The 13,996-nt window shown below is 50.2% G+C and overlaps 1 protein-coding gene across 3 annotated transcripts in view; it reads right to left on the bottom strand.

Annotated features, from left to right (window-relative positions):
- LOC144823224 (neurabin-1-like) overlaps positions 1 to 13,996 on the bottom strand; it is a 647,660-nt gene that overhangs the window by 17,959 nt on the left and 615,705 nt on the right. For all 3 annotated transcript variants that reach the window (XM_078681559.1, XM_078681561.1, XM_078681560.1), the window contains one exon: positions 6,674 to 6,862. In XM_078681559.1, the coding sequence (XP_078537685.1) occupies positions 6,674 to 6,862 (189 nt within the window). The remainder of the gene's footprint in view (positions 1 to 6,673; positions 6,863 to 13,996) is intronic.

The following is a 13,996-nucleotide window of genomic DNA, read 5'->3' as shown; positions in this document are numbered from 1 at the left end:
TTTCGTGAACACCCGTGGGGCGCTGGTAAGGCCCAAGGGGAGCACAGTAAACTGAAAGTGCTCGTGGCCTACTGTGAACCGCAGGTAACGCCGGTGGGCCGGCAGGACGGGGATGTGAAAATAAGCGTCCTGCAAGTCCAACGCTAGCATCCAGTCTCCGGGGTCCAGGGCAGCTAAGACTTGAGCCAAAGTCAGCATCTTGAACTTCTCCTTCCGGAGGAAGCCGTTGACGTTCCGTAGGTCCAAGATAGGGTGTAGGCCCCCTTTGCCCTTCTTGGGCACCAGAAAGTAGTGGGAGTAATAACCACACCCTACTTCTGGCCCAAGAACGCGCTCGATGGCCCCCTTGGCCAAGAGGGCCGTGACTTCCTCTTGCAGAAGATGTTAATGTTAATGTTAATGTTATGGTGATTTATATAGCGCACGGCTGCCCCAGCCAAGGGGCGTCCCGGCGCTGCGAACAGACAGTTACAGCGAGATAGAGGCGCAGAAAAAAAACAGTTATTGAAAGAGATGGGTTTTGACAGCCTTTCTGAAGGCTAAAAGATCCTGTATGCCACGAATAGCTTCGGGCAGACTATTCCATAACTTGGCAGCCAGGAAGCTAAAGGATCGGCCGCCTACTCTGGCCAGTCTAGTGCGGGGAATGATCGCAAGATGTTGTCCCTCTGAGCGGAGCGGTCTCCTAGGGATGTACTCTGACAGGAGCGGGCGCAGCATAGGGGGAGAGGCGGTTTTAAGGATCTTAAAGGCTAAGCACAGTGCCTTAAACTGGATCCTTTTGCCCACCGGGAGCCAGTGCCGTTTTTTCAAGGCTCCAGATACCGAAGAATGGCGGGGGAGACCTACCAGAGCCCTGGCTGCCGCATTCTGAACTCTCTGCAATCTGGTGATTTCCGCCAGATTTGCCCCCAACAAAAGAGAGCTGGCATAGTCCAGTCTAGAAAGGATGGTCGCCTGGACAATTAACTGGCGAGTATGGCAATCAAAGAACTTCAAAATGGGTCTGATGTTACGTAAGATGCCAAAGCACGTGGCAGCTACTTTTTTAGTGTGGTGAGTGAACTTTAGAGCAGAGTCCACCCAGACTCCCAGATTTTTGACGCATTCCTTTGGCATGGGAGGAGGGCCTAAGACATCAGGCCACCAGTTGTCTCCCCAAGACGAGGTGTTTTTCCCCAGGAGCAGTATCTCTGTTTTCCCAGCATTTAATTGAAGGAAGTTCGCCGTCATCCAGTTGGTAATGTCAGTGAGTGTCTGTTTAAAGTGATGAGCCTCCAGACCACTGTTATTAAGAGCCACCACCAACTGGGTATCATCTGCGTAGGATACCAGTGCAAGTCCGTTTCTTCTAGCCACCTCCGCCAAAGGGCGGACATAAACATTGAACAGGGTGGGGCTCAGGGAAGAGCCCTGCGGCACTCCCTGTCCAATGTTATGCTCCTTAGAGATGTAAGGGGGGGTAGAGACTCTGAAAGACCTGTTGGAAAGAAAGTCTCTAAACCATCCCAAGGCTATCCCTGTAACTCCAATTTCCTCCAATCTCGTCAAGAGGACCTCATGAGACACCGTATCGAAGGCAGCACTGAGGTCCAACAGGACTAGTGCTGCCGTTCCGCCGGTGTCAAGAATGGTACGGAGGTCCTCTGAAACACTGAGCAAGGCTGTCTCGGTGCTATGACCAGCTCTAAACCCGTGTTGGGAGTCATCCAGGATGTTATTGGTACGGAGGAAATCGGACAGAATGTTGTTAACATAAGCCTCGATGATTTTGGCAGGCCAGGGAAGCAAGGAGATGGGCCTGAAGTTCTCAGGAAGCGAGGGGTCTAAGGTGGGTTTTTTTAAGATGGGGGAAACCCAAGCCTCCCAAGCCTGCTTCCATTTGGAGGGAACTCTGGCGGTGGAAAGAGACAGATTGATGATGTCTCGGATGTGTTCTGTGATAAATTCATGGGCTTCACAGAAGGTATCCGGTTTTAGGGGATCTTCCGGGGAGCCAGATTTAATCTTTCTGCAGATTTTAAGGAAGCTCTCTCACTCAAGTGTAGGAAGGGAGGAGAGAGAGGGCCTAGTAGAGTCAAAGATGGCCGATGACTGCGGGCATTTTGGGAAGGTGTCATAGATTTTCTTGATCTTATTGGTGAAAAAATTAGCCATAATATTACAGAGGTCAGGAGAAATGGTAGTAGTAATGGTTTTTTTTGCAGAGAGGTTTTTCAAAATTTTAAATACAGCTTTCGAAGTATTGGAGCTGTTGCTGATTTCGTTGGCATAATATGCCGCTCTTGTTCTGCAAACCTTACGGTGATAGGTTTTTTGAAGCAGGACATAATCCTGTTTGAGATTAGCATCGAAATTTTTTCTCCAACCCCTCTCCGCCTTTTTACATTCCTTTTTCAGGGTTGCTAGTTCGGAATTATACCAGGGGCTAGCTGTATGGGTACGGGCCTTGGTCCATCTGGCAGATGCAACTGATCCCCCGACACGCGGTGGAATTGCGGTGGCATGGCTGGAGGGGTCGCCTCGAAGGGGAGGGAGTAGCCCCTTCGGACAATTTGCAGCACCCACATGTCCGACGTGACAGTGCGCCAGTGGAAGAGGTGATGGCGAACCCTGCCTCCCACTGGCGTCACACGGGCCTGAAAACACGGACTAGGAAGGTTTTGAGGCAGGTGCTGCGGGGGGAGGTGTGGACTGGCCTCGCTGTTGTCCCCGACCGCCACCACGGCGGTTTCCACGGCGGCCACCGCGCTGGGGAACATTCTGCGGTGCGTGGCTGGCAGCACATGTGGGGGCGCCCCTTCCGTGGCCACAAAAGGAGCGAAAGGCACCAGATTGCTGGCGTGTGGCCGAGAGGCCCAAGGACTTGGCCGTAGCCCTGGAGTCCTTAAAACGCTCAAGTGCATGGTCTGCCTTGTCGCCAAAGAGGCGACGGCCATCGAACGGCATGTCCAGAAGAGTGGCCTGGACATCCGCCGAAAAGTTGGCAGACCTCAACCAGGCGTGGCGTCGTACCGCCACCGTCGTTGCCATCGCCCTGCCCAGTGAGTCCGTGGTATCCAGTCCACACCGGATTAAATATTGAGCTGCATCTCGACCCTCCGCAAGGGCTTGGGCGAGTTTAGCCCGGACCTCCTCCGGACATTGTGGCAGTACGTCCCCGACCGGACGTGCAGGGTGTGGGTGTAGCGGCCCAAGAGGCATGCGGTATTGACAAACCGCAGTCCCAAACTCAGGGACGAGAACACCTTCTTCCCGAACTGTTCGTACCTCTTGGATTCCCGATCGGGCAGAGCCGTCGGGAACGCGGTCTGGGAAGTAGAGGCCTGAATGACCAGGCTCTCAGGGGTGGGATGGGTGGACAAAAAGCAAGGGTCGCCCGGGGCCGGGCGGTAGCGTCTGGCCATGTTGCTATCCACAGGCGGACCTGTGGCAGGCTTGGACCAAGTGCCCACAAGAACGTCACACAAGGCCTCATTAAACGGCAGCAGAGGCTCAGTGGAGCTTGCCTGCGGTTTAAGGACCTCAGTGAGGAGGTTAGTCCTCACGGCCGCGACGGGGAGCTCAAGGTGTAAGGCCTTGGCCGCCTGCGTCAACACCACACTGTAAGCAGCCCCCTCCTCCATAGCCACGGTGGGAGGGGAGACAAATCCAGTGTCTGGCGAAGTGTCAAGTCCACTGGCCTCCCCAAGCTCATATGTTCAGTCCTATTGAGACTGGCACTCTTGTGCCAGAGGGTCCGCAGACCCCTCCCAATCACCCTCGTCACCTATCTCCTGCAGATCAGGGTCAACAGACGGGGCCGGTTCATGGAAATAGAAATCTCCGAAGGCCGCTCCGGCGCCAGAGCCGGACGGGGGGTAGGATTAGGGACGGCGCCCACAGTGGGCGCCGGGGGCGACACCCGCAGGGCCGGCGCCGGTGAGGTCGACCGGCAACGACCCGGATCCGGAAGCGGATCCAGTGAGGTCCTGCGGCACCGGGGCCGAAGCACCCGACGGCGCCGGGGCCGAAGCACCCAACCCGCTAGGGCCTCCAGTCGGGGCCGTTAGGCCCAGAGGTGCCACGGGACCCGGCTGAGAAGGGAGGGACCTCATGGCCATGAGGTACCGCTCGAACTCCTCTGGTGTCGCGTCATGCCCAGGGACCCGAAGGTGTGGGGCAGGCGGCGACGCCTGCGACTCAGTCGGAGCCGCGTGGGTGGTGTCACCCGAACCCCCTGCCGCATTGTGCGAGCGTCGGGGTGGGTCGGAGGAACGATGACGTCTCTCCGACCTCTCATGCCTCTTACCTGAGGACTTGGATCCTGACGACCGATGTCCACTCCCGGAGCTGCAAGGACTCCGACCCCGCGACCGGTCCCTCGACCTCCTGTGGTACCGGGACCTGGAGCGGCGCAGGGACGACTGCCGGAGCTCGAGCCGCTTGCGGGACCGCTCCCGCCTAGCTTTAGACGTCAGGGCCCGGCAGTCGGAGCAGGTGCGGTCGTCGTGGTCGAGGCCTAAACACTTGAGGCACCGGCGATGGGGGTCAGTAACCGACATCAGTCGGTCGCACTTGAAGCAGGGCTTAAACCCAGGCATCCCTACCGGCACCGTCTGAGTCGAAGACTCGAGTAGAGAAATTATCAAAAGATCAAAAAAGTTTAGTCAAAACATGACTAAGGGGTAGAGCTTCTCCGGATCTGCGCTAGCTGGCGCTGAAAAAACAAGAACTGACGTCAGCGCGCATGGGCGGCGTCTAAGTACTCCGACGACGTCATTCGGGCGCTAACGACACCGATGACGGACGCAGAGCCGCGGACGACGCAGGGGTATTGCTACGCAAAATTTTCCGGATCCTGTCTGATGCCTGGGGATATTCTAAGGAAAGGAATCTATCACTAACGTGTCTTTCAGATATATATATATATATATATATATACACACATACATACATATATTGATATTCTTGCGCTCATCACAGTACAGAAGTCAAGAAGAGGACTTGGCAGTTCGGGATGGACTGTACCCATGAGGAGCAGGGTCAAGATTGGTTTGCATATAGCTGGGTATAAACTAACTGGGGTAGCATGGTGAGCAAAAGAACAATGGATTTAACCCAGATGTCTTGATTGGGGGGTGAATTTTTGTTTGTTCCATCATTTGAGTGCCCTTTGTTTTCTCGACCTAAGTGCACAGAGTATGCACAGATGTGGGTCCCGGGCTCACTGAGTCACTGGATTCAAGCTACCTGGCTGATGAGGTGATATCCCGAAAGTGGTGCCAGGATCCAGTTTCTGGTCCAGAGAGGTCCTGGCTTAGCAAATTGAGCCGGACTGTTCCCATGAGGAGCAGGGTCAAGACTGATTTGCTATGGCTGGGTCTAAACTGGGGTGGCATGGTGAGCAAAAGAACAATGGATATAACCCAGATCTCTTAAATGGGGGTGAATGTTTGCTTTGTTCCGCATTCTGTCCATCATTTGAGTGTCTTTTGCAACTCGAGAAGTGTGGCAGTTATTTTAATAAACAATAACTTTTGAAGTTTCAGTAATATCCAATAGTTCATATATAATGAAATACATTTTAAAAGGTTTGTCTAATGTATGGATAAAGGCTTTCATTCTGCGAAATTAAACAAATTAGAGAAACTTCAGCCTCCAGATGGTCGTCTCTGAACAAATAAACAATTCTTTGCTTTAAGTGCTGGTTGTAGCATCAGGTAATCGCAGTGGAAATCTTTCACACCCACAAAACGTGCAAACCAGGAGCTAAATAGAGCTCAGTACTTCTAAAATCTGATCCCGACTCTTAGGTCTAGTTGCCGTATGTTGCCCAAAAATATGACAGAAAATAAGAGCAAAATGATCCAACTGAAGGTCAGAAGTGACATGTCTGCAGAACCCTATGATGTTTCACCTTCCACAAATAGTTGTCCTCTAAATAGCAATGATAAGCACAGACCAATAAAACAACTACAATGAAACCTTTGCTCCTACAACGTTTTTACTGATCCTTTGATAGTGTACATTAGAGAAGAGAGGATGGAACATGGCATCACACTGTAATAAAAGCGTTGTGGTCAATTTACCTACATTTGTCTCCTAACAATGACAGAAAGGTAGACAGATCTGTTAGGGGATAAAATATCAATGCCCCTCCAATATCCATGGTCAATGGATTTGCTTAGCTCAGAAGAGGGAGGTTTTGATTGCAAAACTGGAAAGGAAATGCCCTTTCTGATACAGATATACCAAAGAAAGGAGTTTTTTGTGCTGGATAATTATGATGTGTTCAATGAATCTGAAGCATCTTACCAAGAGTTTTACTTGCGGTGAGGGGTAGAAGATGACAGTCTTCCACACAATGTAAAAGGGAAATGTACTACTTAGTGAAAAGGATAGTTGCACTTTCTTATTTGTTACTTTCTAGCATATGTATACAGTAGCTACTGGTATGCCAGTAAATTGCTAAAAAGGAAGGCTGTTAAACAGCTCTTACAGCATCATACACAGGTGTTCTAATTGGTTAACAACATTGATAATGTTTGCCACTTTATCGTTCATGATCAGACTTTACAGTTTGAAACTAAAAGAGCATAGCAATGATGAAACAATATGATACGCATTTAAAGCTGTGTCGGCTATAAAGTGACAATATAATTTAACAAAAACTTTTCTGAAATGTACAGACCTTCAGTTTCTCGCTATCTAGCAGCATCAGTTGTTGTCCATCAATATTCTTTGCTGTAAACTCTGCAATATACTGCTCCATGTTCATTCCTATTAACCAGTGGCATACCTGCTGAGTTGACCAATCGGAAATAGGCCTGTTATGCCACTGATTCTGTTTCCCTGAAGTAACAAAGTCGTCATCTAGTGCCTGAAATCGAGAAATTAAGGTATAAAACAATTTATTAAATGTTTTGTCTAAAGGGCTTAATGGAAAGTTTCCAAAGCAATGTACTGAAAAATTCTGAAAGATCTACTTAACTTCTTACTACATACATAGGACCAGCACTTCTAAAATACTCTACTTCGAGAAGGACTATAATGAATTGGTATGTTATATATATATATATATATATATATATATATATATATATATATATATATATATATATATATATATATATTAAACAGTATTGAAAAGTAAAACTCATTGACAGCATCTACATCCAGTAAAGGAAAATAGAGCGTGAAAATAGAGAAGGAGGTTGTAGCATTGTTTGACACAAAATGTGAATAAAAACATATTTAAACCCAAAACGTGACCTTTTCATACCAGCATTTACAATTAACTTACTCTGACATCTCACTGAAGTACAGAAAGAGTGGCTTCAAATAATGGTGAACTATCATGGGGGATCATTTACAACGTAGCTCTCTAGGCCCTCATGCCACTATGGCATGTTCGAGAATGCACACAAAGAGCATTTGTTAACATTAAATAAAGAATTTAAGATTAAATAAAGAATTAAAAAAATGAGGAGCTATTAATTAATATGTTCTACATTATAAGAATATTGCTAATCACAAAAAACGTCTCTGGCCACAAGGAGACATGAGACACTCTCAAACTGCCCCCCAACATCCTACTAGAAATACACACTAGGGGGTAAATTATCTCTCACGATGTGTGGGCTAGGGTTGAGGTTAGCATGGGATCCATACATTGTGGTAAAAGGGAGCAGGAGTACATCAAAGGCATTATATAATTGTACTAAGTATAACAAGTACCACAATATTTGGTTTATTTGGGGCTGTTACATCTCCCAACCATTTGACTTCTGAAATCTATAATGCTGTTCGTCTTCCTATCTCACCAACTATGGCACCAGGCTGTCCCTGCCTATCCGATACTAATTCTGTTACAAATTCCCCCGGCAGACCGAACGTTAGAATAACAAACCGAGAAACACTAAACTGAAATGCCTTTCTGTTGCAGAGACTCGAGGTATCTCACTCGAAATTCATAACATGATCTAAACTGACACCAAACATCTATCTCCAGCCACCTGAACATGGCATTTAAAAGAAGAGAAAAAATGTAGGGGTGAAAGCAGCTGTCTTTGCTCTTCCCATATCAGTCCACACCTTGGCCTACCGCATCTGTTACTGATGCTGAGAGGCTGCTTTCGCTTTGAACCCCACCAGTCCCTGCCTCAGATTGATTGTAAGGCAGGAGATGATGGACGCACGCTGCACTTTCTACAGGGTCACACGAAAAAGGAGCTCATCTTAATCTATATACACTAAATATATTCAGTCTATCTTTCATTGTGATGCCGCTAGAATCATTTATTACAAGTGACTCCATCTTTTTCTTTAAAATGCATTACGACATCAGAACGCACTGTAATAAGAACACCAGCAGTTGTTTTTAAAGTAAAATAATGTATCCCAAGCTCATGTATTAGACAAGCACTCATGACTCCTTCATTAGCCGCCCAATACCATTAAAATAAGTGCACTTCATTTACAGCATAATGAATATGCTACTTACCAGTATGCATCTGTTCTTGGCATGTAGGGCTGCTAACATTCATATCTTAGCATTAGATCGCCGCCTAGTGTTGGGCTCGGATGATTGCACATTGTTGTCCTGGAAGAGTCTTCGAAGTATCCTGAGAAAGGTGGCTCCTCCCCTGGACTACAGTGCGCATGGGCATCGGCTCCATCCCCAGATTGTTTTTCGCCATTGTGGCAGAAGATGGAGTGAAAGTGTAAAGGATGTCCATGCTAATGAATAAATACAATAGTATATCTGCAGCTGCGACAGGCACCGGGGAGGAGGGCGGGCGATATGAATGTTAGCAGCCCTACATGCCAAGAACAGATGCATACTGGTAAGTAGCATATTCAGTTCGAGGCATGTGGGCTGCTAAATTCATATCTTAGCATAGAATACATAGCAGTCCCTCCATCAGCGGCGGTTGCCCGTGCCAGCTGCAGAAACCTGAAAAAGTGTTTTGAGAACAGCCTGTCCTACAGCAGCTTGCTGTTTGGAATGCACATCAACACAGTAGTGTTTTGTGAAGGTGTGTGGTGTGACCCACGTGGCTGCTCTGCAAATGTCCTCCAAAGGAATGTTCCCCAGGAAAGCCATGGATGCCCCCAGTTTGCGCGTGGAGTGCGCCCTGGGGGGTATTGTTAAAGTGCGCTTCGCTTTCTGATAACATATCTGGATGCACTTAACAATCCACCTGGCTATCCCTGCCTTGGAGATTGGGTTGCCTTTGTGTTGTGGTGCGAAGGCAACAAAGAGTTGCTTTGTCTTTCGAAAGTGTTGTGTCCTGTCTATGTAGTACATCAACGCCCTTCGTACATCTAAGGTATGGAGCATCCTTTCCGCCACCGTTTGCGGGTTTTGAAAGAATGCTGGTAAGTCAATGGTCTGATTTAGATGAAACTGTGACACCACCTTAGGAAGGAATTTAGGGTTAGTGCGTAGCACTACCCTATTTGGGTGAATTTGAATGAATGGCTCTTGTATTGTGAGCGCTTGCAGCTCACTGACACGCCTCAGAGACGTAATAGCTATAAGAAAGGCCACTTTCCACGTAAGGAATTGGAGCTCACACGAGTGCAGTGGCTCAAATGGTGGTCCCATCAGTCTGGTGAGAACGACGTTGAGGTTCCACACCGGAGCTGGTGGTGTCCTTGGGGGAATGACTCTCTTCAGACCTTCAAGGAAGGCTTTAATGGCGGGCACTCTGAAGACAGAGAGGTGCTGCCTGTTCTGAAGATAAGCCGCTATGGCTGATAGATGTATCCTAATGGAAGTGTACGCCAGATTGCACTTGTAGAGATGTAGCAGATAGCAGATGATGTTGGGGATAGATGCATCTAGTGGGTTGATGTCATTGGACGTACAGTAGATGACAAAACGCTTCCACTTAGCAGCATAGCATGCTCTAGTAGTTGGTTTCCTCGCCTCCTTGATGATACTCATGCATTCTGGAGGTAGGTTAAGGTATCCAAACTCTAGGACTTCAGGAGCCAGATCGCCAGGTTGAGCTGTTGTGGATCTGGATGCTGAATGTCTCCATGGTTCTGCGTCAAAAGACTGGGCGTGAGGCGCAGTCTTTGATGCGGCACCACTGAGAGTTCGAGGAACGTGGTGTACCAAGCCTGGCGTGCCCACGTTGGAGCAACCAGGATGAGAGTCATGGAGTGCTGCCTTAGCTTTCTTGCGACCAGCGGTATTAGAGGGGCTGGCGGAAAAGCGTACGCAAATTTGCCTGACCAGTTCATCCATATCGCATTCCCCTGCGACTGTGGGTGAGGGAACCTGGCGGCAAAGAGTCGGCATTTTGCGTTCTCCTTTGTGGCAAACAGGTCTATCTCCGGATGACCCCACTGCTGGAAGTACGGGTGGAGAACAGAAGGGTGTATCTCCCACTCGTGCATCTGATGGCTGTATCTGCTGAGCAGATCCGCCATCTGATTGTCCTTTCCTGGGAGGTGTTCTGCCATGAGGAAAATGTTCCTCTGAATGGCCCACTTCCACATGCTCTGAGCCAGATGAGACAGCTGTGGCGAGTGGGTGCCTCCCTGCTTTTGAATGTAGTACATCGCGGTCATGTTGTCCGTCCGGACTAGCACGACCTTGTTGCTCAGATGTACAATGAAGGACTTGAGCGCCATGAAGATCGCCATCAGTTCCAGATAGTTGATGTGCATCTTCTGTTGCTGCGTCGTCCATAGTCCCTGCACTGTGTAAGTGAGCACATGAGCTCCCCATCCCTGGAGAGATGCGTCCGTTGTCAGGATAATCTGCGGCACAGGCTCTTGGAACAGTCGGCCCTTGCAAAGGTTGTGTGGAGTCCACCAATGCAGAGAGTCGTATGCCCGACTGGTAACCAACACTAGGTCTGTCAATTGCCCACGAGCCTGTGTCCACTGATTCGCTAAGCACTCCTGGAGCGGGCGCATATGCAACCGTGCGTGAGGGACTATGAAGATGCAGGAGGCCATCATGCCTATCAACTGCATGAACACTCTCGCTGGCAGGGAGTGTCGTGGTCTGAATCGTTGGATCAGCGACTGAATGCTGTTGATTCTGACTTGGTTTGGCTGAGCCATGGCTGTCAGGGTGTTGATCGTAGCACCCAGGAACTGCCGGACATGTGCCGGCTGAAGATGCGATTTTGGGTAGTTCAGGGAGAAACCCAGATCGTGAAGCAGGCGAATTGTAGTCGACATGTCTGCGGCGCACTGTTGCTCTGACTTGGCTTGTACGAGCCAGTCGTCTAGGTAGGGGTAGACATGGATATTCTGCCTCCTGAGGTGCGCCGCCACTGTCGCTAGACACTTGGTGAACACCCTCGGGGCTGTTGTGACTCCGAAGGGTAGGACTTTGAACTGGTAGTGCCTGCCTTGAATAGTGAACCTGAGGTATTTCCTGTGTGACGGGTGTAGAGGAATGTGGAAATAAGCATCCTTGAGATCTAAGGTTGCTAAGAAGTCTCCCTGGTTTAGCAAGGGAAGAATCTGCTGCAGTGTAAGCATGTGGAAATGTTCCGATAGTATGTACAGGTTGAGGGGACGTAGATCGAGAATGGGCCTGAGAGAACCGTCCTTCTTTGGAATAAGGAAGTACAGGGAATATACCCCTGTGCCTTCCTCCCCCACCGGCACGAGCTCGATTGCGCCTTTTTGCAGCATCGCCACCACTTCCTGCTGCAATAAGTGCAAGTGCTCTGCGGACATAGGCCTTTGCCTTGGTGGGATGTTGGGTGGAGTGGATTTCAACTCTAGGCAATAACCATACTGGACTAGTTGTCGCACCCACCTGTCTGTGGTGATGTTTCTCCAGACGGGCAGGAACTGCTGCAGTCTCCCCCCGACAGGTGTTAGGTGGTCGGGGGGCAGTGACAGAGAGTCACTGTTTGCTTGGAGTAGAGGTGCGGGAGCTGTTGTTTCCTCTGCCGCGACCTCTGTTGCTGTTATTCCTGTAACCTCCCTTGTTCTGTTTAGTGAACGAGGATTGCGCCCCGCCTTTGGAGAACTGGGATTGTTGACCCATCTGTCCTCTGGTGACGCCACGTGCACCTGAGCGACGAAAATTGCTGCCACGAAACTGTTGGGACTGTAGGGCCCCCCTAGACTTAGCAGTTTCTGTGTCTTTCTTTATTTTCTCTAGGGTGGTGTCAACATCCGGACCAAACAGACTATCAGGATTGACTGGCTGATTAAGAATTGTTGTCTGAATATCCTGCTTAAACCCTGAGATGCGGAGCCACGCTTGTCTTCTCAGCATAACGCTAGTGTTGATAGCCCTAGCAGCTGTGTCCGCAGCGTCAAGTGCACACTTGATGGCTGCGTTTGATATTAGCTTTCCTTCCTCAATAAGCATTTTGGTGCCTTCTTGGAACTGTGGGGGCAGGTGTTGTATAACCTGTTCTAGGGTGTCGTAGTGCGCCCTATCGTAACGCGCCAGGAGCGCCTGTGTATTGGCGATGCGCCAAAAGTTTGCTGCCTGTGCAGCCACTCTTTTGCCTCCTGCCTCTAGCACTTTGGACTCCTTATCCGGGGGAGGAGCTTCACCCGTTGTCTGGGAGTTGGCACGTTTCCTGGCATTGGCAACCACAAGAGAGTCCAGTGGCAATTGTCCCCGGATGTAGGCGGGGTCCGCAGGTGCAGGCCTGTACTTCTTTTCAATGCGAGGGTTGACCACTCTCGCCCTCGTAGGCTCCTTAAAAATGTCCCCAGCATGTTTGAGGACACCTTTCAGCATAGGAAGTGTTTTTACTGTCCTTTCAGATATTGCAAAGGTGTCGAAAAGGAAGTCTTCCTCAACCGGGTCGGCATGCATGTCCACATCATGATTGGCCGCCGCCCTTTCAATTAGTGCATGAAATCCTGCTGAGTCCTCAGTCGGGGATGCACGTGCATTAAAGGTCTGCGGGTCTTGGCCCACACCTTGGGTGTTCTGGTCACCAGTGTCATCGTATGAATCCGGTTGTACATCAGGTTCATCGATAGGGAAATTGTACTGCTCATCCTCATCATACCCCTCACCCACAGAGTGTTCTGGGGAGGGAGTGGGGCTCCGTCTTGGAGGAGGCTGGATCGGTTCCGTGAGGCCTGAGGCGTCAAGGGGCACCCTCTTTTTCTTCAGTGGGATGATGTAGGAGTCCACCGGCTCAGAAGTGATCTTCCTTTTATAGAGTGTCAGCTTGCCGGTGGCAGCATCGATGAAACGCTCTGAATCGTCTTCCGATTCGAGTACACGACGTGGAAGAGGGTCAGCCAGCGAGGAACCCTGTTTCGGAGCCGATTTCGTCGAAAACGCTTTCGGCGCCTCCTTAGGTGGCAAGAGAAAGAGGAGTTTTCCAGAAGGCTTTGCCGGAGTGTCCTTTTGCGGCTGCGGTGATGGCATCGGAGCCGATGGAGCAAAGGCTTTCTCCCTGATCCACTGCAGTGACTCCGCAATGGGGGACGGTACACTGCCAGTGGGTTTCGTCGCCGACAAGGATGCTTTGAGCGGTCCCTCGGATCCGACTTCTTCGTGGGCCTTGTGCGTTTTGGGCGCGGAAACCGTCTTCGGCACCTCCGATTCCTGAGGCCGGGGCGCAGACTTCTTGTGCGTAGCCTCTTTGGAGCCGACCTTGGCGGGCTTGGACGGCGCCGTAGCCGCTGATCCGTGCCGACCATCTTTCTTGGAGGCCCCTTCCTCGGGCGTCGGTTTCGATTTTGGAGCATCGGAATCGACAGACTTCCTCGGCTTCTGCGGACCGGAGGTCGACGGAGCCGATGGGGCGACGGGCACCGATTTCTTCACTGGCACGGCAGCCATCTTAGGGACACTCGAGTCCTTAGGTTTCAGTTTCGATTTCGGGTCGGCCATTTTAGGTGTTGACGACCCCGATGGTTTCAGTTTCGGTTTCGAAACAGCGTGCCCAGCAAGTGAGTCCGTAGCCGGGCCTGAAGGCGGGGCTGTGGCTTGCGGCAACGGGTCCTGGGTAAGGCCGACAGGCGATCCCGTGTCCCGGTCGGTATCTTCGTAACC

The sequence above is a fragment of the Lissotriton helveticus genome, chromosome 3_1, assembly GCF_964261635.1.
Source record: "Lissotriton helveticus chromosome 3_1, aLisHel1.1, whole genome shotgun sequence".
Lineage (NCBI taxonomy): Eukaryota > Metazoa > Chordata > Amphibia > Caudata > Salamandridae > Lissotriton > Lissotriton helveticus.
The sequence above is the reverse complement of the archived record's forward strand: the minus strand, read 5'-3'. Positions and strand labels throughout refer to the sequence as shown.